At 43.9% G+C, this 21849-nt stretch overlaps 1 protein-coding gene across 3 annotated transcripts in view; it reads right to left on the reverse strand.

Moving 5' to 3' along the window:
• The window catches only part of SVOP (SV2 related protein), an 86776-nt gene that overhangs the window by 33360 nt on the left and 31567 nt on the right, over positions 1 to 21849 (reverse strand). For all 3 annotated transcript variants that reach the window (XR_450826.2, XM_007180083.2, XM_007180082.2), the window contains 3 exons: positions 16158 to 16282; positions 3560 to 3623; positions 71 to 196 (listed from right to left, as the gene is read on the reverse strand). Coding sequence is in view for 2 of the 3 variants with exons in the window: in XM_007180083.2 (XP_007180145.1) it covers positions 71 to 196; positions 3560 to 3623; positions 16158 to 16282 (315 nt within the window). In the remaining variant the exon portion in view is untranslated. The remainder of the gene's footprint in view (positions 1 to 70; positions 197 to 3559; positions 3624 to 16157; positions 16283 to 21849) is intronic.

Raw genomic sequence — 21849 nt, forward strand, 5'->3', positions numbered from 1 at the left:
TCCCCACCAAAATATAACGAACGGCAGGAGACCAAGTAACAAAGGCTGAGATGTCTTAAAGGATACCTACAAAACACAGAACAGCAAAGAGGAGGAGTGGGACAGCTGAGAGGATGAGCAGCCAACGCCAGCCCAGGCTGGGCATCACAAACACAGCCAGGACAACCTCGAACACTGTCCCGATGGCCCAGAACACCTGGCATGGGAGAATGGGGGTCAGTAATGGGGCAGCATTGGTCAACACAGTGAGCAATTTCAGGATCATTGTAGACAACGTTATCCGTGTGGGTAAGGGGGTCCTTGGGGGTCAGGAAAGTCAGAATGGCCATCACTTTTCCTGTGGCTCATATGGTTGGGCCAGGGCCTCCATGTTGTCTATCTCCTGAGGGTACCATCCACACTGTATGATATTTGCATGGTGCCCACTGGAGTGTGCAATGTGGCAGCTCTGGTTAAGGAGATCAATATGATCAATACTGTGTGAGGCCAGTAGAGTAGTGGACACATTGGTTTTTGTCTACTCACATCCATCTCCCTTGCCCAGCAGTGTCCCGGTATCCTTTATCAGAATTGTCTCTCCCCTGTGGGGCTGAATATCTTCTGTCTACTTCTCTGAATCACATTCCATCCTTTTCCACCTTGCTCTTTGTATGGACTGCATCCACAGTCCCCCTGTCCTCTGGCTTCACATTGGGTGCAGCCAATGGGGAGCCCCACAGGAGATGGGGAGGAAAGAGGGATTGGGGTGCTTATTCCTCTGGCTTCTTCTCTGCAGGGTGGTCATGGGCTGGCTGCATCCCTTGGCTGAAGGTCACAGCTCCTTTCCAAGAGCCTCTGCCATACAACTCTCTCTTTCTCTCTCTCTCTCTCTCTCTGGGCTGCTAATTACTCTCTCCCTTTGCCCCTTCAGGGACCTTATAAATAGTCCCTTTATGAAACCCTCTTCAGCCAAAGCAATCTTGAGGGAAAATAATGGAGCTGGAGGAATCAGACGCCCTGACTTCAGACTATACTACAAAGCTATAGTCATCAAGACAATATGGTACTGGCACAAAAACAGAAATATAGATCAATGGAACAGGATAGAAAACCCTGAGATAAAGCCATGCACCTATGGTTAACTAATCTATGACAAAGGAGGCAAGGATGTACAATGGAGAAAAGACAGTCTCTTCAATAAGTGGTGCTGGGAAAACTGGACAGCTACATGGAAAAGAATGAAATTAGAACACTCCCTAACACCATACACAAAAATAAACTCAAAATGGATTAAACACCTAAATGTAAGACTGGACACTATAAAACTCTTAGAGGAAAACATAGGAAGAACACACTTTGACATAAATCACAGCAAGATCTTTTTTGACCCACCTCCTAGAATAATGGAAATAAAAACAAAAATAAACAAATGGGACCTCATGAAACTTAAAAGCTTTTGCTTTTAAGCAAAAACAAACTATAAACCACAAAGGAAACTATAAACAAGACGAAAAGACAACCCTCAGAATGGGAGAAAATATTTGCAAATAAATCAACGGACAAAGGATTAATCTCCAAAATATATAAACAGCTCATGCAGCTCAATATTAAAAAAACAACCAACCCAATCAAAAAATGGGCAGAAGACCTAAATAGACATTTCTCCAAAGAAGACATACAGATGGCCAAGAGGCACATGAAAAGCTGCTCAACATCACTAATTATTAGAGAAATGCAAATCAAAACTACAATGAGGTATCACCTCACACTGGTTAGAATGGGCATCATCAGAAAATGTACAAACAACAAATGCTGGAGAGGGTGTGGAGAAAAGGGAACCCTCTTGACTGTTGGTGGGAATGGAAATTGATACAGCCACTATGGAGAACAGCATGGAGGTTCCTTAAAGAACTAAACATAGAATTACCATATGACCCAGCAATCCCACTCCTGGGCATATACCCAGAGAAAACCATAATTCAAAAAGACACATGCACCCCAATGTTCATTGCAGCACTACTGACAATAGCCAGGTCATGGAAGCAACCTAAATGCCCATCGACAGATGAATGGATAAAGAAGATGTGTCACATATATACAATGGAATATTACTCAGCCATAAAGAGGAACAAAATTGGGTCATTTGTAGAAATGAGGATGGACCTAGAGACTGTCATACAGAGTGAAGTAACTCAGAAAGAGAAAAACAAATATCATATATTAACGCATACATTTGAAATCTAGAAAAATGCTACAGATGAACCGGTTTGCAAGGCAGAAATAGAGACAGAGATATAGAGAACAAACGTATGGACACCAAGGGGGGAAAGCAGGGGTGGTGGTGGGGGGATGAATGGGGAGATTGGGATTGACATATTATACACCAACATGTATAAAATAGATAACTAACAAGAACCTGGTGTATAAAAAATAAAATTAAATTGAAAAAAAAAAAGAAAAGAAACCCTCTTCAAATTATCCTAATGTGAATATGTTGTTTCCTGCTGCAACCTTGAGTCTACAACTATTGTCCATTCCAAAACATCGTCCTTCATCTTCTCCATCTGGGAGCCCCCAAGAGCCTTCCTAAATCCCCTTTTGCTTAAAGTAACCACAGTCCATTTCAATTGCTGACAACCAGAGGGACAGTCAAAATGGCTAACAATTTATAGCACTGACCAATCAGAGTGGACACCATACAGTATTGGCCAATCAGAATGAACCCTGGTCACACACTGCCCCCAACCCTCACCAGACTTTAGTTGCTGCATCATGGGGAGCTCTAGGGAGTCCTTAGAAAGGACAGGGTGTCAGACAATGAGGGCCAGTCAGGGTTCAGGATCAGCTGGCAGATGCATTTCAGTATTTAAACTGGTTCATCCACACCAGTGTGGACCAGCTGACTACCACCCTGATTGGTCAGGAGTAGACACAGTCAGGATGGTTAAGTTGGGCTGTGGCGTCAGTGTGATCAATACTGTCATGTAATCATGGTGATTAGGGACAGTCGTGACTGTGGACCTCAGTGTCCAGCAGGGACAAATAATACTGCCACTGCATGGAGGAGGGCTGTTGGGCAGCTATGTATTTGCCCTGAGATCTTCCAGATCATGGTTGGAAAATGGGTCACAGGACCCTGGTAGAGGGAGGGCTTGAGAGGGACTGGATGGTCCAAGAGAGTTTTAAGGCAGCCTACTCGCCACAGATGTGGCCATGAATGGCGATCTCACACAAGACACGAGTCAATCTGGTGCAGGGGCAGGAGTTTGGTCCACTCAAGCTACAATGTTCAGCACCAACTTTCAGATAAAAGTCATTTCTAGTTCAGGAAGGACATACTACCTGTCTGCTACCATTTTTTTTCAGGGATGGTAGATTGAATTTCTTGTCAATGGAAGAATTTATCTATATTGCAAAACAACCATGTTGAAATCAACATAAATGATCCATTTAAATCCTTGCATAATGGATCTGTTATATTTTTCTTAAACTCCTTTTCCTTGTCCTATGGCTCAAGACACCTGGGAATCTCCTGCTCAGAGACTGAGTAATATCCAGAATCCCAGACCATCCTCCTTACCTCAATCAGCAAAATACACTTAGCTCTGGCTTTCATGGGAAGGAACTCAGCATAGAGCGTCACCCTGGGAATGCAAAAGACAGAGAGGGCGTTAAGGTCGGGACTGAGTGGGAAGATTGCTATGGTTTTCTGAATTTCTCGGCCAACTTTCCTCCAAGGGTGGTCTGTGGACCACTTAGATCAGGATTTCTGGGGATGATGGCTAAATATGCAGATCCCCAGGGTCCATACCAGACCTTCAGAAACAGACTCTCAGGGGTGGGGTCCTGGCATCAGCATTTTAACCAACTCCCCCCCGCCACCCCATATGATTCTCAAATTTAGTACCTACTATCATTGAGCATTCCCCCAAACCCAGTAAATGTAGGTGAAAAAAGAGTGGTGGGATGATGAGGAACTTCAATCTAGAACTGTTCCTTAGATTTTCCCTATCACTCAAGTCCTGAATAGTCTTGGAGTAGAGGCGTTTCATATGGCAGGATGCCGCTCATCCCAGGTCCATCTGATGTCTCCTTGTGACTAGACTCAGCCCATGTCTTCTTGGCAAGAACCTCACAGAAATGATGCTGAACTCTTCCCAGTGCCTCACACTGGGGACATGACGTCAAGTAGTACCATCATTGGTGATATTAACTTTCATGACCAGGTCAAGTTTTCTGATAGATATTTCCATCCTAAAGTTATCAATTTTCCATTTGTGATTAAGAAGTACTTTATGGGGGAACATTCAGAGATTATGTCAATATCCTGCTCCCCATAGAACCTCTACTCACCAGCTTTAGCATTCCATCTTTTGACTATTTCTGCCTGAATCAACCACCACTATGGTGACAAGTTGTATTTATTATTTCCATAACTCCTTCTACATTTATTGGTTGACATTCTACTGTAAGGAAGAGCTTTCTTTTCTCCTGCCTCATCCATCTATCCATCCATCTATCTATCTACCTACCCACCTATCCATTCATTTCATCAATATGGACTTGTGGATTCCTGTTTTATTCAATGGGTTGTAATCCATTACTGCCTTTATTATTTTGATGCTCAGACTGTCCCAGATCTGGTCAGTGGAAGCCCTTTCAAGCTGATTCCTATGTCTTTTTGACATGTCTCCATCATTCCTTGAGCTCTTTCTTACTTTCTTGTACAAAAAGATGTCCAGGCTCATCTAGTACTTTCTTTGCCCCAACCATGGGGTCAGTCATTTTTCTAAGAAGTCCTGGTTCCTTTTGGCAGAGGATGGTGTTTAGAAACCAAGATCTGAGTGCTCAGTGTGCTCATGCTATGGGGGTTTCCATTGCCTCTAGGCCCTCCCAGTGGACATAGCTAAGAGATCTACCATCTATCTATCTATCTATCTATCTATCTATCTATCTATCTATCTATCATCTATTCATCCATCCTTTCTCTGGGTGTCTCTATTTCTTGCTCTCTCTCTCTTCCCACATGCACACCATACATCTATATCTATTTCCATATCTATCTGTGTATATGTATTTTTAAAAACAATGAGTTCATACTGATACTTTCAATACCAGTCCAACACTTTAGGATTCTTTCTAACCTTTAAATTTCCATTTTTGTAATTTTCTTTTCCAACATTGAGAATTCCCTGTCTCATTATCCTCAAAATATTTCTCATCTGCTCAATCAATTCACTTGTTTACTCAATGTAACCAATGTCCCAACCATATTGGCTGCCTCCTCCATCTACCTCCACATCCTCCTCCCCTCCCTTTCACTTGCTCAGCTAATGGGCACGCTGGGAAGAAAAGGAAACTTCTAAACTACTCCCCATGCTCCCTTCCACTGTGCTAGGAAGATAAGCCCTTCTCTTTCCCCTCATCTCCCACCTAAGCCAGACAACCGAGCTGCTAGATGACCTCATGTTACTTACTCTCTTGGCTCCTCATAAGGGAGGAGGGGTAGAGGGAGGCTTATTTCCATTAACCCTTTTGAGGCAGATGGTGCATCTAGATCTCCTGGGATCTCTTTACTAGATCATGGGGCCCACCTACCAGATGCTGCTTCTAACAGCTCATACCTGCAACCCTCTCTTAGGATTGCTTTTGAGTAATTGGAGTTGCCTCACCCCAGAGATATCTGGGAGTTATGCCCTTTCTCTTCAGGACAGGCTGAAGACTAGTGTTGGGTACAAAAGGCTCACTCCCTGCCTCAAGGTGGGACAGACCCTATGAGACAATGAATACTCCAGAGCTCCCTATGGGATCAAGCTGAGTCTAGATGTCACCTGACACCATATCCTTGCTTAATTTCTTCCCTTCACCTTTCTTGCCTCTTTCCCTCTTTTACAGGCTCCTCCGTAGAGCATTCCCTGAATAAATTACCTGTACAAAAATCTCTGCCTCAGTCTGTCTGCTTCTTTGAAACCCAACCCATGACACCTTTCCCTGCAAAGCATCTATCTTTTTAAATGCTGGCCTCAGCAATACCATTAAGATTTAGAAATAGTTCTATCACTGGTAAAAGTCTTTCTTGGGGTTATGATAAAAGATGCCTCTGTCCAGAGAAGGGAGAATTCTCAGGAGCCTCAGAGGGATAGCTAGGGCTTTAGTAGTTCAGACATACTCTATGTAGAGAAAAGCATGGAGAAAAAGTCAATGTCATTTAGTCTTACTTCGCAGTGTGTTTTAGTAAATCCTCTCTCTCTGTTTTGGTGTTCTGTCTCTCTCTTTCTCTCTCTCTTTTCTTCATCTCTTTCTGTCTCTCTGTTTGAACCCCTATCTGAGATCATATTCAAGAATTTTGAACCCTATTTTTATTGACTTTATAAATAGTATTTCCATGCCATTTTAAATCCTCTTACACACATATATTCTATCATATTCATGAACCATATTTTCCTTAATAATAGCTACCTTTTATTGAGGATCTACTATGTGCCCAAACATTCTTCTAGATATTGTACATGAATTATCTCACTCAATAAATGCTGCAAGTCAATGGGGTAGGTAATTATAATTCCCATTGTGTGTGTGTATCTTTAATCCCTATTTTCATCTTTATATCTGTGTCAGATAAGTTGTTATTTGACCAGGATCACGTAGCTAGTAAGTTGGTAGGTAGAACAGTCAAAATTTTAACCTAGGTCTGTCTATATTATGCAGCCCATCACTCGCTTCCCTATTTGGGTGGTTTCACAATTATAAACAATACTTCAATAAGCATCTTTCGTCTTAAATCTTTGTTTGAATGTGGTTTCCTTAGGGTAGATTCCTGTAAAAGAATTTGAGTCAAAGGGTACACATTTTAAGGCTTTTGATATATATCACCAAAGTGGTTCCTAAAAAAGTTGTTCCAATTTATAGTCCTACAAGTGCCTCTCTCAACAAAAACCATGAGGAATTTCATTCACTCAACTCTGAGAATGGAGACCAATTGCAGTGGTTGTAAAAGATTACAGTGATTACCATGAATGACTTTGAAATTTTATTCTATTCTCCAAATGGTGTGCTTATATTATTTTAAGAACATCAATACTGATAATAAAATAAGAAGCATGTTTACATTTTCCCCACCAAATTAAAATCAAATTACTAACCATGAAAAAAATGTGCAGTAGCATATTCTAACGGCAAAGCTAATCCTGTCCTTAGATTTCAAGGATTTGTTTTTATAATGAACTTACAACATATAGTCTTTTTTTCTTTTTTAGGCACAGAATTAGTATATGAACGCATTCTCATTGTAAATAATTTAGCAGTATGCAAGAATACAGAGTGTATGATGAATCTTCCTCTTCCTCCTCACCCGTTTCCATTCCCCTACCCCAAAGCCATGACTAATAGCAGTTTGCTTTGCAACCTTCCAGCCCCTTTTCTATGTAAATGAATATACAAATTTAAAACTGAATAGACATTTTTCCAAAGAAGACATAACGGATGGCAACAGGTGCATGAAAAGACGTTCAACATCACAAATCATCAGGGAAATGCAAATCAAAACCGCAATGAGCTATCACCTCACACCTGTCAGAATGGCTATCATCAAAAAGACAACAAATAACAAGCGTTGGCAAGGATGTAGGGAAAAGAGAACCCTCGTGCACTGTTGGTGGGAATGTAAACTGGTGCAGCCACTATGGAAAACAGTATGGAGGTGCCTCAAAAAATTAAAAATAGAACTACCACATGCCAGCAATTCCACTCCTGGGTATTCATCTGAAGAAAATGAAAACACTAATTCGAAAAGACACATACACCCCTATGTTCATTGCAGCATTATTTACAGTAGCCAAGATGTGGAAGCAACCTAAGTGTCCATCAACAGATAAATGGATAAAGAAGATGTGGCATTTATATCAATATATATATATATACACAATAGAATATCAACCACAAAAAAGAATGAAATCTTGCCATTTGCGACAACATGGATGAACCTAGAGGGTATTATGCTAAGAGAAATAAGTCAGACAGAGAAAGACAAATGCTGTATGATTTCACTCACATGTGGAATCTGAAAACCAAAACAAATGAACAAACATAACAAGACAGAAACAGAGTCACAGATACAGTACAGAGAATAGACAGGTGGTTCCTGGGGCCGTGGGGAGGGGAGGCGAGGAGAGAATTAGGTGAAGGACGTGAAGAGGCACAAACTCGAGCTGCAAAATAAATGAGTCACAGGGATGAAATGTACAGTATGGGGAATATATGCTGGAATTAATTATATAATAATAACAGTAATAATAAATTTAAGCAACATAGTATCTTTCTCTTTTTTTCCCTTCCCCTCCCTCCCTCCCTGCCTCCCTCCCTCCCTTCCTCCCTCTTTCCCTCCCTCCCTCCCTCCCTGCCTCCCTCCCTCCCTCCCTCCCTTCCTTCCCTTCTTCTCACACATGCAGCATACTGCCAGGGCTCCACCCATACAAATGCCCCGATTCTTACCACTTCTGGCTATGCCAGTCCAACTTCCAATTGCCAGCACTCGCACCTCTTCCCTGAGTGCTTTCTCTGGTCATTAAAGCTTGCTTTGCCAACCCGTGTGGCAGACCAGAAGTGCCAAGGAATTTAAACTTCCCAGGAGCAGCTCTTAACAAATGACAGTTGCCTCGTCCCTCGAACGGGACAATTTGGAGAATGTGTTGCAGTGTCTCCCAGAGGAAATTCCTTGCTTTTGAATTTCTGTGTCAGGATCTGCTCCTGATAAGACAGTCTGGAAATCTTTCCATAGTAATCTATGTAGAGCTACCAGATTATTTTTTAACAGCCGTGACCCTATTAATTAATACTTAGATCGTTTTCAATTTCTTGTTTTTGCAACCTATGCCACAAGGAACATCTTTTCCTGTAATTGCTGTGCCCCACATTTGGCCATTATTTACAGCAGTTCATGATGAGAAAGAGTAGCTTGAGTTTCATCCAAAGTATGGGGATTATTACAATCACATTGAAGAGTTGAAGAATAAGCAATGAAATTAGCAATGCCAAGAAGCAGCTGATACGGGCGCAAATAAATCCCCACTGCAAATAATCGCATTTACAGCACTTGGCAGTTAGAGATTTGCCATTTGGATCACATGCCTGGGAAGGAAATGACCTGTGATCTCCGTCTGGCATTTCTGCTTGGTCTTTGGGGGAAAGAGCAGCGCCAAGGACAGATCTGTGAGCAAGCTCATTCTAGACACCAATCTGAAGCAACTTCTGAGACAGGTCTCAAGGCAGAACAGGTGGGCAGCTACCTGGGGTATTCATCTTTAAGAGCGGCTAAAACACTCACTAGTAGGATGCCAGGTAGGGCAGGCTTCCATCTCAAAGGTAAGTGGCATTTCTGCTGAAATACACAGCACCCTCTACTGGAAATAATAAACCATCTGCCCTGGTGCCAACCTGTGTCTTGTATATTTTTTGTGAGGCAGTATGTGCAATTAGAGGTGATTATTATTTTTTGGTGCCTATTTGCATTTTCTAAAACAAAAGTGTATTGTTTGTAATGATAAAGTTACATTTAACTCTTTTGCTTGGATTAAAGTCTCTTCCTTCTTGTGGGAATGTAAATTGGTACAGCCACTATGGAGAACAGTATGGAGGTTCCTTAAAAAACTAAAAATAGAGGTACCCTATGATCCTGCAATCACACTCCTGGGCATATACCCAGAGAAAACCATAATCCAAAAAGATACATACACTCCAATGTTCATTGTAGCACTATTTACAATAGCCAAGACATGGAAGCAACCTAAATGTCCACCGACAGAGGAATGGATAAAGAAGATGTGGTATATTTATACAACAGAATATTACTCAGTCATAAAAAAGAATGAAACAATGCCATTTACAGCAGCATGGATGGACCTAGAGATTACCATACTAAGTGAAATGAGTCAGACAGAGAAAGACAAATATCATATGATATCGCTTATATGTGGCATCTAAAAAAAAGGTGCAAATGAACTTATATATGAAACAAAAACAGACTCAGAGACATAGAAAAGAAACTTATGGTTACCAAAGGGGAAGGCAGGTGAGAGGCTTGTGGAGCAGAGGTGAGTCAGCTGTGGCCATACTAGCCTAGCCAGTTCCCATCCAACTCACCAGCAGACAAAAGACACAAGAGTAAAAGCCCTGAAGAGACCAGAAAAAGCAAATGGCCAAACTGCAGTATCATGAGTTAAATAAATTGTTATCATTTTAAGCCATAAGTGTTGGGGTGGTTTGTTACAAAGCAAAAGGTAACTCTACATTCCACTTAAAAACCATCTGACCTTAAGCAAATCCCTCAGGATCTCTGAGCCTCAGTTTTCTCAGCTGTAAAATGGGGATAGTAGGGTTGTCCAATGGACAAGAAGAGGTAGTGTGAAGAGAGAGCTCAGCATGGGCCCCGCACCTGGCAAGCACTCCAATGACATTATTATTATCACCATCACTACTAATGTTATTGCTGTTATCACCAAGGACCAATGTGAACACCTACTTTGAGGGAAGAGAGAAAAGAAAGAAGAAATAAAGGGAGAGGAGGAGTTAGAAAGGCAAAAATTAGGTTAGAGGGATGGGCTCCTTATTAACAATATAATTTCTATATGAATTGGTGGATGTTAGCTAAACTTACTGTGTTAATCATTTGCAAGATATATGTCATTACACTGTACACCTTAAACTCATACAGTGCTGTATGTCAATTCCATCTCAATAAAACTGAAAGAAAAACATTTTTTCAATAAAAAATTTTTAATAATATAATTTGTATTTACACTAAAAATTTGAGCACATTATAAGGACTTCTGATTGTTGAGCTTTTAACAATTATATAGCAAAATCTTATTCACTTGGTTTAGTGAGGTGGCACAACTGGGTAAAGTCCTTCTGAATGAATGGAAACTCTTAGTTACATTTACTTACACAAAAATATCTTCGACTAAATGTTTCCAAATAATGAACTTAGGGGAGCCATTTTTATAACTAGATAAGAGCTTTGCATAATTAAGACATGATTATTTTTATGTAAATAGCTGGCATGAAAGTGCTGGGGAACCAGTGAGTCTCTTGGGGTGCCTAAATATTTCTTCTGTAATTTTTTTTTGGGGGGCCTCGCCACCCAGCATGCAGGATCTTAGTTCCCCAACCAGGGATCAAACCCGTGCCCCCTGCAATGGAAGTGCTGAGTCTTAACCACTGGACCACCAGGGAAGTCCCTTTTCCGTAATTTTGTTCGTGGTTTTTATTTGCCCTCCTTTTACTAACCGTGTGACCTTACACATGTTACTGCTTTAAAGCCTCAGTTTTCTTACCTGTAAAATGGAGGTAATCATATCTACGTCTTAAGGTTTTGTGGGTTTAAAATGGTCATGTGCCTGGAATGCAGTAATAGCTCAATAAACAGACAGAAGGGCTATAGCAGCATTAAGTAAATGAACAGCTAAATGGGGAGGCATGACATTTGGGGGGTGGGGGAAGGGAGCAGATGGGCAAGCTCAGAACCCTCACGACATCAGGTAAGGGGTTAAAGGCCCTTCCAGCTGCTCTGTGTCCTTAATTTTATTTCCCTGGTGTCCTGTCCTGTCTGCCTGAAGATCTCTTCCCTTTGCAGTTTTAGGGGATGTTTTTTTTTTCCTCTCCTCTAGTTATTCTGCCATTGGAATCCCATCTGCTTACAGTCTTCCAGAGGTTCCTCAAAATTTCTGTTCTGCTGATAGCACCTTCTTCTTGCTTCCCAGCACTCTTCAGGATTTATTTCTTACACCTTTTATGTCACTTCCAGGAAATGTGGAAGAAGACGACGTAGAAAAGAGCATTTCTCACGGCACCGCCTTGAAAAAGAATCACTGTGGACATTCTGAATCCCTGGTTCCTTTCCCTTTCCTCACATGGAAAGAAAATCCAGGGGGCTGTTTGGAGGCTGGTTCTGTTGCCATCTCCCCAAGCATCCCTGGGAAAGGAATTTAATGTGTACCTCTGTGAGCTCATTCCTTCCAGCATGAGGGGAAAATGGTCCCCTAGTCAATGAATGGCTCATGAATGAATGGGACAGTGGCTGTAACTACAGGAATTCGTGGAGTCAGGCCGGAAGTGGAGCACATTGGCCACAAGCCCCTGCCAGCCCAGATTAATGGGCTTGGCTTAATGGCCTCTGCTTTAAGCTCCAGTGGTTTTTAAGCTCATCCCAGATCCAGGAGTCCATGTCAAATACCTACTCTGCACAGTCCTGGAGGATCAAGAATGAAAAAGGGAGGGAAGGACGGAGTTGAACTGAGACCTCTAAGTGGCAGACAGTCTGGATTTGTCCCTGTGTTAAGTGCATGTTCTCACATCTCCTTTCCTCCACATTTGTTGTTTCTATAATTATACACCGAGTCCATCGTCCATCTCACTGATGCCTGAGCCTCTTACCAAAGCCTTCAGCAGACGAGCTGCGTGCTGACATTTTTTGAGTGCCTGCTAGCCACTGTCCTTGGCACTTCACATGCGTTGCCATTTAACATTCTAAGTGACCCATGGGGTGGGTATGTTATTATCCCCATTTTAGAGATGAGAAAACTGAGGTGTAGAAAGGCTTAATGACTTGCCTAAGGATGCACAGCTATTATGTGACAGGGCCAGGGTAGCCTGGTTTTGGAGCCCATGATCCAAGCACCCTGCTTCGGTATTAGCATTCTCCTTTGAGATCACTTCTCCCAGCCTCCCCAAACCGTGACACTCCAGAGGCTCAAGAAGTCAATTGCTGAGCTGTTGACCCTAGGAGGGCAGGGGCTACAGTGGTGCATCACCCCAATCTTCACCCACCAGAGCCAATCTTGCCATTTCTGCTGCCAAAAAGCCAGTCTGCCAGCAACAGAGACCACCATGGAGCCCTCCGGATGGAACCATCCCATGTCACTTGGTGGCAAGTTTTTTACATTGGACATCTTCCATTTGGGAAGAAGCAGTGATTCATCTTGACCGGAAGTGGCACATATTCTGGGTATTGGTTTGCCTCTCCTGCCCACAGGGTCTCAGGCAGCATTATTACCTGCGGGCTTTCCAAGTATTTGACCCATTGACACAGGATCCCCTAGTGCATGGGACCAAGGGAGCCAATGTATAACAAAGGAGATGCAGCAGTGGGTATATGACCATGGAATCCACTGGTCCTTTCACATAACATGCCACCCTGAAGCTGCTGGCCTGAGTGACGGAGCAGCCTTTTGTAGGTGCCGTGGAGGCGTCAGCTTGGAGATGATACCCTGTGAGGACGGGGCACTATCTTCTAGGACACAATATACCCTTAAATCAATGATTATTACATGGTGCTGTGTAGAAAGAAGACATGGTTCTGGAAATCTAAGAGTCGAAGTACAAGTGGCCTTCAATGCCATCATTCCCAGTGACCCACTTGGGGGAATTTGTGCTTCCTCCGTTCTGCATCTCCTAGGCTCTGTGGGTCTAGAGGTCCTGGTTCCCAGAGAGAATATGCTTCCACCAGGGTACGCAGCAAGAATCCCAATAACTTTAAGCAACAGCTATCACCTAGTAACTTTGGGTTCCTTGTGTCAAGAAAATGAGCGGCCATGAAAGAGAGTCATCATTCTGTCCCAGGAATTGATCCTAAGCATCAGGAGGTGGTAGGATTACTGTTATCTACTTGGGTACCCAGGTGATACACAGGACATCTCTTGGTAATTCCCTGCCCAATCTTGGTGTGAAACGGACAAGCGGCAGCAATGACCTGAGAAGGGCATGGTAACAACGGACCTCATCTAGATCAGCAGAAGTACTAGCCAGAGGTGAGGAGAATCTAGAATGGGTGGCAGAGGGCAGAGAATAATAGACATCGGTTGTAGTCATGAGGCCAGCAGCCATAGCAGGGACTGTAGGTTGTCTCGCTAGCCCTCCTTTTATAAGTCTTTTCAGGGAAAAGACCAACCAGACTCCTGGAGGAGCTGTTCCCAGGTGGGGTGAACTTATTATACGATGCAAGCGCATCCAAAGGGTCCAGGGAATGGACTGTAGTGGACGCTATGATGCATCGCCTGGATTCCCCCTTCAGGGCTGAGGCATACGGTCCCTCTGGAATGACCAGGAGTACTGCCTGCTAAGAGCTCAGAATTGAGGCCCTTGCAGGAAATGCCTTGGCCAAAAATAGCTGACTTCCCCAAGGTCATGTTTGCTCCTTGCGGACAGCCCACATCCAAGGTGGCTGATGTGAGGGTACAAAGGCCCAGCCCCCATGCCTCAATTTGGAACAACCCTAAAGGGCCACCCCAGCTTCTGAACCCCTACAGGATCGGCTGAGGGCCCCATCAGCTGTTACAATCGCATTGCCACTCAGCTTCTCCCTCTGCCCGTCCCCGTTTTTCTCACTCCCTTACAGGTGTTGATCCTGGTCCCCTCTTGCACACAAATCTCTATCTCAGTCTGTTTCCCAGGATGCCAGCCTGTAACAGGGACCGTGCCTGTTTGGCTCACTGCTGTACCCCCAGCACGTAGCACGGGACCACGTCATAGCAGGAGCTCAAGAAATATTGGTTGAATGAATGAATAAACTAGAAAGAAACCACCTGGTCCTTGTGCAAAATTTTCCTCAATTATTGCAATAGGGTGCCTTACCTCCAACCTGTCCAACCCACCACTGCCAGATTAATACTTTTAAAGTACCTCTCCTGCTCAAGAACTTTCAGTGGCTCCCCACTGTCTATAGACAATCCCTTTGGCCTGACATTCAAGACCTTTAATAAGCTTGCCCTGGTCTACCTGTCCCATCTCAGTTTTCAATTCTCATGTATCTCAGCCTAACAAGCTACCTGAACTGGACCATTAGCCTTCCTCAGACTCAGCTACAGCTTCCTCTTTTCATGAAATTCCCTTCCTATGAGATATCCTACATCTTCCCCAGTCTCCTCTGGGTCTTTCCAAATCCTTTTAATCCTTCATAGCAAGGCAGTAAAATGCAATGGTTAGAGCCCAGGCTCTGGAGTTAGAGGGAGTGGGTTCAGATTCCAACTCTGCCTCCTGTAGCTGTGTCACCTGGGGCAAGCTACTTTACCTCTCTGTGCCTCCGTTTCTTTATCTGTAAAATGGGGTTAATAATAGAATCTACCTCATAGGGAAATTTGGGGGATTGAATGAGACAATCTGGGCAAACTGTTTAGAACAGCACCTGCTCCTTAATAAACACTAAATATTGGCTATTAATCATCATCCTTGAGAGTGGGGTCAACACACTTTTTTTTTTTTTTTTTGGCCACACTGCCGCTTTCGGGATCTTAGTTCCCCAACTAGGGATGGAACCCAGGCCACTCAGCAGTGAAAGTGCAGAGTCCTAACCACTGGACCGCCAGAGAATTCCTAAACACACTTTTTCTATGAAGGGCTGAATAGTAAATATGTCAGGTTTGCAGGCCATACAGTCTCTACTGAGACTACTCAACTCTGTTGTTGTAGCATAAAAACAGGCGTAGATAATACATAAATGTATGGTGCAGCTGTGTTCCAATAAAACTTTATTTAGAGACCCAGTCAGCAGGTCAGATTCGGCCCACCTGCCACCACCTGCCAATCTCTGCTTCAGGATTCCCCAGTCTCCCAGGAGACAGTGACTTCTTCCTACAAGTCTGACTACTCTCAGCATCTTAACAACAGCAACAACAAAATAACACATAACTTACAGATAATTAGCCCCATCCCCTGCATCCTGGTTAGGTTAGAAGAGGGTGAGAGGCAGCATGCAGTGTAGTTAAGGGCACAGATGTTACAGGCTGACAGACTCGGGTTCTTAGTTCCACCTGCAGCCTGTGTGACTTGGGCAAATGATTTTACCTGCTGAGACTCAGTTTTCTCAGCTGTAAAGTGGAGACTGCACTAATTCAACACGCCCCCCCCCAACATCTTCTGGGGCTGCTGTGCTGTGTCAAAGAGAAACGTCCAATCAATGCTAGCTCTATTATCTTTATTATCATTTCACATCTACGACCTTCCAGCTACCATGTTGCTTTTGCTGTTGGTAATCATTATAATACTGACAATGACACTATTCTCTGGCTCCATCAGAGCCCCTGGATACCAGAAGCCCTAGTGTATGTACCATCTTTGCATCCCGCTGAGGCCATGAACATAGTTGACTGGCTGCCTGGCTGGGTGGCCAGAGCTGGGTCTTTACTTACGACTGGGGAACCCCTCCGATCCCGAAGCCCACCAGGCCCCGGAGCACCAGGATCCAGCTGTACACGGGCGCGAAAGCACTGAGGATGCCATAGTACAGGGTCCAGAGCACACTGATCTTCAGCCCCTGCGGAGAAGGAAGACACAGGGCTTCTCAGCATCTCCAGGTCACATGTCCCCTGCACATGTTCAAAGTCACCAACAGGGTCACGGTAAAGGGTGATCCACGCAGCCAAGGGGATGCCCGGGGTTCTCTGCATGGGTGGCGCCCACCCTGAGGGGGTGTGGGGGAAAACTGTGGGTCATTCTTGGTTGTCCCAATGATTGGCATTTAATAGATACATCCCAGAGATGTTAGATGTCCCACAGCGCGTGAGACCTAATAAAGACTTATCTTGTGTCCTGCACCAGCTCGAATCAAACGTCCCACCCAACCATCACGCAGCTGAAAACTGTTTATGGTTATCGGCACCTAGATCTTCACTCTAGTTTACATATAAACAGGATTTTGGAAGGTGGGTCACGTAATATTTCAGGAATGCAACTTCTAGGTAAATCAAAGGAGGATACACTTTGTTTTATCCAGAATTTTACAAAATGGTTCATCATTTCAGAAAACCGTGTTGCCAATGGCAACGCTGCATGTGATAGTTGAGTGACTGAGGGAACACTTCAGCATCTGTCTGCATTCATAGGGCTTCTATGTGTATCTATGAATAGATTGACCTGAATCTTATTTCAAAACGTCAGACATAAAGAAAAAGCATCGACAAGATTCCATTAAATCCAAACTTATTTATAATTGGGGCAAATAGTAACTACTTCCTTTTAGGATCTAGGCAGAGTTGTGTGTGAATATTTGCATATTGAAAGTAAATTTATTAATTACCTCCTTTAAAAATTTTCTCCCTTGTGTCATAGTTAGGGCATTATAACTGACTTCTTTTTTATTATTTTTATTTTTTTATTTAATTTTTTTTGGCTGCACCGCGAGGCTTGCGGGATATTAGTTCTCTGACCAAGGATTGAACCCCGGCCTCTGGCAGTGAAAGCATGAAGTCCCAACCACTGGACCGCCAGGGCATTCCCCCACTTAGCTTATTTATTTATTTATTTACGGCACACAGGCTTCTCTCTAGTTGTGGCGCATGGGCTTAGTTGCCCCAGCATGTGGGATCTCAGTTCTCTGACCAGGGATCGAACCCACGTCCCCTGCATTGGAAGGCAGATTCTTAACCACTGGACCACCAGGGAAGTCCCTGACTTCTTTTTTAAAACTGTGTAAGTGGCTAGGTTATTTTATCTTTGAAATTATTTCTGGATTATTAGGGGCACTATTAAAATTTTTATAATTTTTTTTAAATAAAGGGGACACTGTAGGAAATTCCCTGGCGGTCCAGTGGTTAGGACCCAGTGCTTTCACTGCCATGCCCCGGGTTCGATCCCTGGTCAGGGAACTAAGATCCCGCAAGCTCCATGGTGCAGCCAAAAAAAAAAAAAAAAGACATTGGGGCTTCCCTGGTGGCGCATTGGTTGAGAATCTGCCTGCCAATGCAGGGGACACGGGTTCGACCCCTGGTCCGGGAAGATCCCACATGCCGCGGAGCGGCTGGGCCCGTGAGCCGCAATTACTGAGCCTGCGCATCTGGAGCCTGTACTCCGCAGCAGGAGGGGCCACGGTGGTGAGAGGCCCGCGCACCGCGATGAAGAGTGGCCCCCGCTTGCCATGACTGGAAGAAGCCCTCGCACAGAAACGAAGACCCAACACAGCCATAAATAAAAATAAATAAATAATTAAAAAAAAAAAAAAGACATTGTATTTGATGCGGTTGAAAACCACCTAGGAACACAATACTGCAGGACAAACCTGGTACATATTCCTGGAGTTTCAATTACCCTTAAAGACTGAGAAAATATTAAGGGTGAATGTAATTTAAAATAGAGTTTTTATAACACAACCAACACCAAATGTATTATGGAGTAGAATGCAAATTTAACATGAATTTTAGACCTGCCACATGAGGTCTGAGCAGACCTCCCTCTGCAGCACTCTTCCTAGATCTGTAGGATTGAGTTCACCCTTCTGCCAGCTCCCCATACCCCCATGCTTCAGGGAGAAAGTGTGAGACATACTAATTTTAGCTTTAAAATGAAAATGAATTAAAAGGGACTAGAGAGGGAATTTGGAGGTCTACCAGATGATTTCAGGTCTTTTGGAAAACGATTTTAGGTGGAAGAGAGAATGTTTTAAATAACTTTGTATCACCTTGCAAGCATGTGATTTCCTTTTCATTTTAACCTTCACTTGTCTGATCACGCCCAAGAGGAAGTATCCATGTGGTGCTGGTCTGTCTTTTTTTTTTCTAAATTAATTAATTTACTTATTTATTTTTGGCTACATTGGGTCTTCGTTGCTGCCCGCCGGCTTTCTCTAGTTGCGGCGAGCGGGGGCTACTCTTCGCTGTGGTGCACGGGCTTCTCACTGCGGTGGCTTCTCTTGTGCAGAGCAAGGGCTCTATTTGCGCGGGCTTCAGTAGTTGTGGCTCATGGGCTTAGCTGTTCTACGGCATGTGGGGTCTTCCCGGACCAGAGCTTGAACCCGTGTCCCCTGCATTGGCAGGTGGATTCTTAACCACTGCGCCACCAGGGAAGTCCCTGCTGGTCTGTCTTTAACACCTTTTTAAACATCTGCTAATCTCTCATTTTAACAGAGAGGGCAGTGGAGCAACCATACCAGCTAGAATTTTTTTTTAATTAATTAATTTATTTATTTATTTTGGGCTGTGTTGGGTCTTCGTTGCTGCGCGTGGGCTTTCTCTAGTTGACGCGAGCAGGGGCTACTCTTCGTTGCGGTGCGCGGGCTTATTGCAGTGGCTTCTCTTGTTGCGGAGCACGGGCTCTAGGCGTGCGGGTTTCAATAGTTGTGGCACAAGGGCTCAGTAGTTGTGGTTCGCGGGCTCTAGAGCGCAGGCTCAGTAGTTGTGGCTCAGGGGCTTAGTTGCTCCGCACCATGTGGGATCTTCCCTGACCAGGGCTTGAACCCGTGTCCCCTGCATTGGCAGGCAGATTCTTAACCACTGCGTCACCAGGGAAGTCCCCCAGCTAGAATTTTATAACATTGTTTTCTTTGTATTTATTTTAGCAGATATTTCCTATTTAGTGCAATTGCTATTGATTTCCCACTTAAGACTCTCTATCAAGTTTCCTTTTCAAAAAACACGCATTTAAGGATTTTAAAAAATGTTGATATAAAGATATTAGGTATATAAGAGAACAGGTGGAGCAGGAATTATTAAAGTCCAGGAAAATCTGGATCTATTGTAATAATAAATAACAATAATAATTAATAAATAATAAAGCAACCTTTCTGTTCCCCTAAACCCAGGGCTATGATATTGGTACCTGCCACACATATACTTGGTTCCTTTCTTTTGGCTTAAGCTAACTTAATAGGGATTTTCTTCCTTGGAACCCAAAGAGTCTTGAATCAGTAACAAGACATCATTAGCAGCAGAGAAAATAAAAGAACAGAAGGAAAACAGCAGGAGAAGAGGAGAGGGGAGAGAGGAGGGCACCCAGACTGGCACATGGCAGCTAAGCCTCTCTCACGGGGCTGGCAACTGTGCTATCCCAGTGAGGTCACCGGCTGCCCCCATGCCAGGCAGCAAAGGCAAGCAGGCTGATCTGTCCTGTCAGGTCATAGCAGAGTGCAGCTGGCTCTGCATTTGCCCGCCTATGCCAGGGCTTTCCAGCTGCCCAGAAAATGAGGACTCAGCAACCATTTGGAAGTACTGTTATAGCTATTGCAAAGGCACCGGCACTGCCAGCAAGCCCCATCTAAGCACTGCTTGGGGACTCTGCAGAAATGTCCTTTGGGCTTCTCATTAACTACAGCTGTCGTTCTACCTAACATCTGTTCTGCCTTTTAGATTGTTTCCCCTCCCTCCCTCCCTCCCTCCCTTTCTTCCTTCCATATTTATTAAGCATCCTCTGTATACCAGGCTCTAGAGATAGATGGATAGATATTATACATTCATTAATTTGCTCATTCAGTTATTCATTCAACAATAAGCATGTATTGAGTGACTGCAGTATGCCAGACACTTAGAGATACTGATATATATTATTCATTCATTCAATACACAGGTATCGAACACCTGCTGTGTGCCCAGCACTAGGGGTACTGAAATGTATCATTCATTCATTCACTCATTTGTTCACTATACATGTATTGAGCACCTGTTGTGTGCCTGGCAGTCGAGGTCCTAATATACATTATTCATTCATTCATCCATTCACTCTGCACATATTGACAGCCTACTGTTTGCTAAGCACTTGGCTTTGTCCTGGGCTAGGGCAGGCCACATGACAGCCAGAGTCTCTGACTTCATGGAACTTTCATTTGCATTTCTTAAATCGCAGCCCCATCATTACACTGGATCCTCACAGTGGCCTGTGGAAAGACGTTGTTATTTTCATGTCCACTTTATAAATCAGCACATTGAGGGCCGACAGAGTTGAGTGATTTGTTCAGGATCAGCAGAGTCAAAACTGGAGCCAGGATTTCCAATGCCCAAAGCTGTACTTTGAATGAGCCACTCCCCCTCTCCAGGACCTTTGATGGCTCCCCATTACCTCTGGCAGAGAACATACACACATGATGCAGGTGTAATGCAGCGAGGACAGGTGGGCCTGGGTGAATGAAAGAGAACTTGCCCTGCCTTGCCAGCCTCAGCTCCAGCCGAAAGCTAACATCACAGAGTGTGGATCCCAAGCTGCCAGATAACCCAGCTTTCCAAAAACCCACACCTCTTTTTATTTTTATGCAAAAATATGTCATTTTTGAAACAGAGGCAACTGATTCAAAATTCCATAAAGCATTGCATGGGATAAATTATACACATCTGGGGGCCACATTTGGCTCATGGCCCACCTGTTTGCCACCTGTAGCCTGGAAAGGCTTTAAGCTCTTGCTCTAAGAAGCTGAAAGTCTTGCTGCCACTTGGATGCCAGGCCTGCAACCCCAAAGGAGCACGCTGATCTCATTGCCATGAGCATTGCTCAGTCACCTGCAGGACTGTCTGACTCAAGCCTCCTGGTACTCTCCAATCTTGCTCAAATACAAGGAAAATAGTCACAGGGCAAGGAAACCCGAAGATCTTCAAAATATTGAAAAGAGAGGCCCAGTGCCTGCCAGCCACCTCCTTTTCCTCCTTAGAGATAACGTGGTCCTGTAGCCTTTGAACTAGAGGATGACCTGATCACAATCCAAATCTTTTTTTTTTGAGTCCCAACCAAAAGTAGTTACCACGGATCACAGGCTAACCATGCATCTGTAAATACTGTTCTAAGTGTATTATATATTTTTTCTTATTTAATCCTCCCAGCAATCCTTTGAGCTCCTACTGTTGTCAACCCTGTTTTGCAGATGGGAAAACTGAGGCTCAGAGAGGTAAAGCAGCTGGCTCAAGGTTACCTCCTTCGACAGGGGGAGCTACGTTCTGAACCCGGATGCGTTTATCTCCATCTGCGCAAGGCCACACACCCACAGTCGCCCTTCGTTTCTGCGGCTGCCACAAGTCCCCAGGCTGTAGAAACTTCTGTAGGAATCAAAGCGTTCCACCGAGTCCTAACGCCATATGTGATTCTCCTGCAAAGTCACGCAGCAGACGCCCTCACAGAAACCTCCCAGCT

Source organism: Balaenoptera acutorostrata, chromosome 13 (assembly GCF_949987535.1).
Source record: "Balaenoptera acutorostrata chromosome 13, mBalAcu1.1, whole genome shotgun sequence".
NCBI lineage: Eukaryota > Metazoa > Chordata > Mammalia > Artiodactyla > Balaenopteridae > Balaenoptera > Balaenoptera acutorostrata.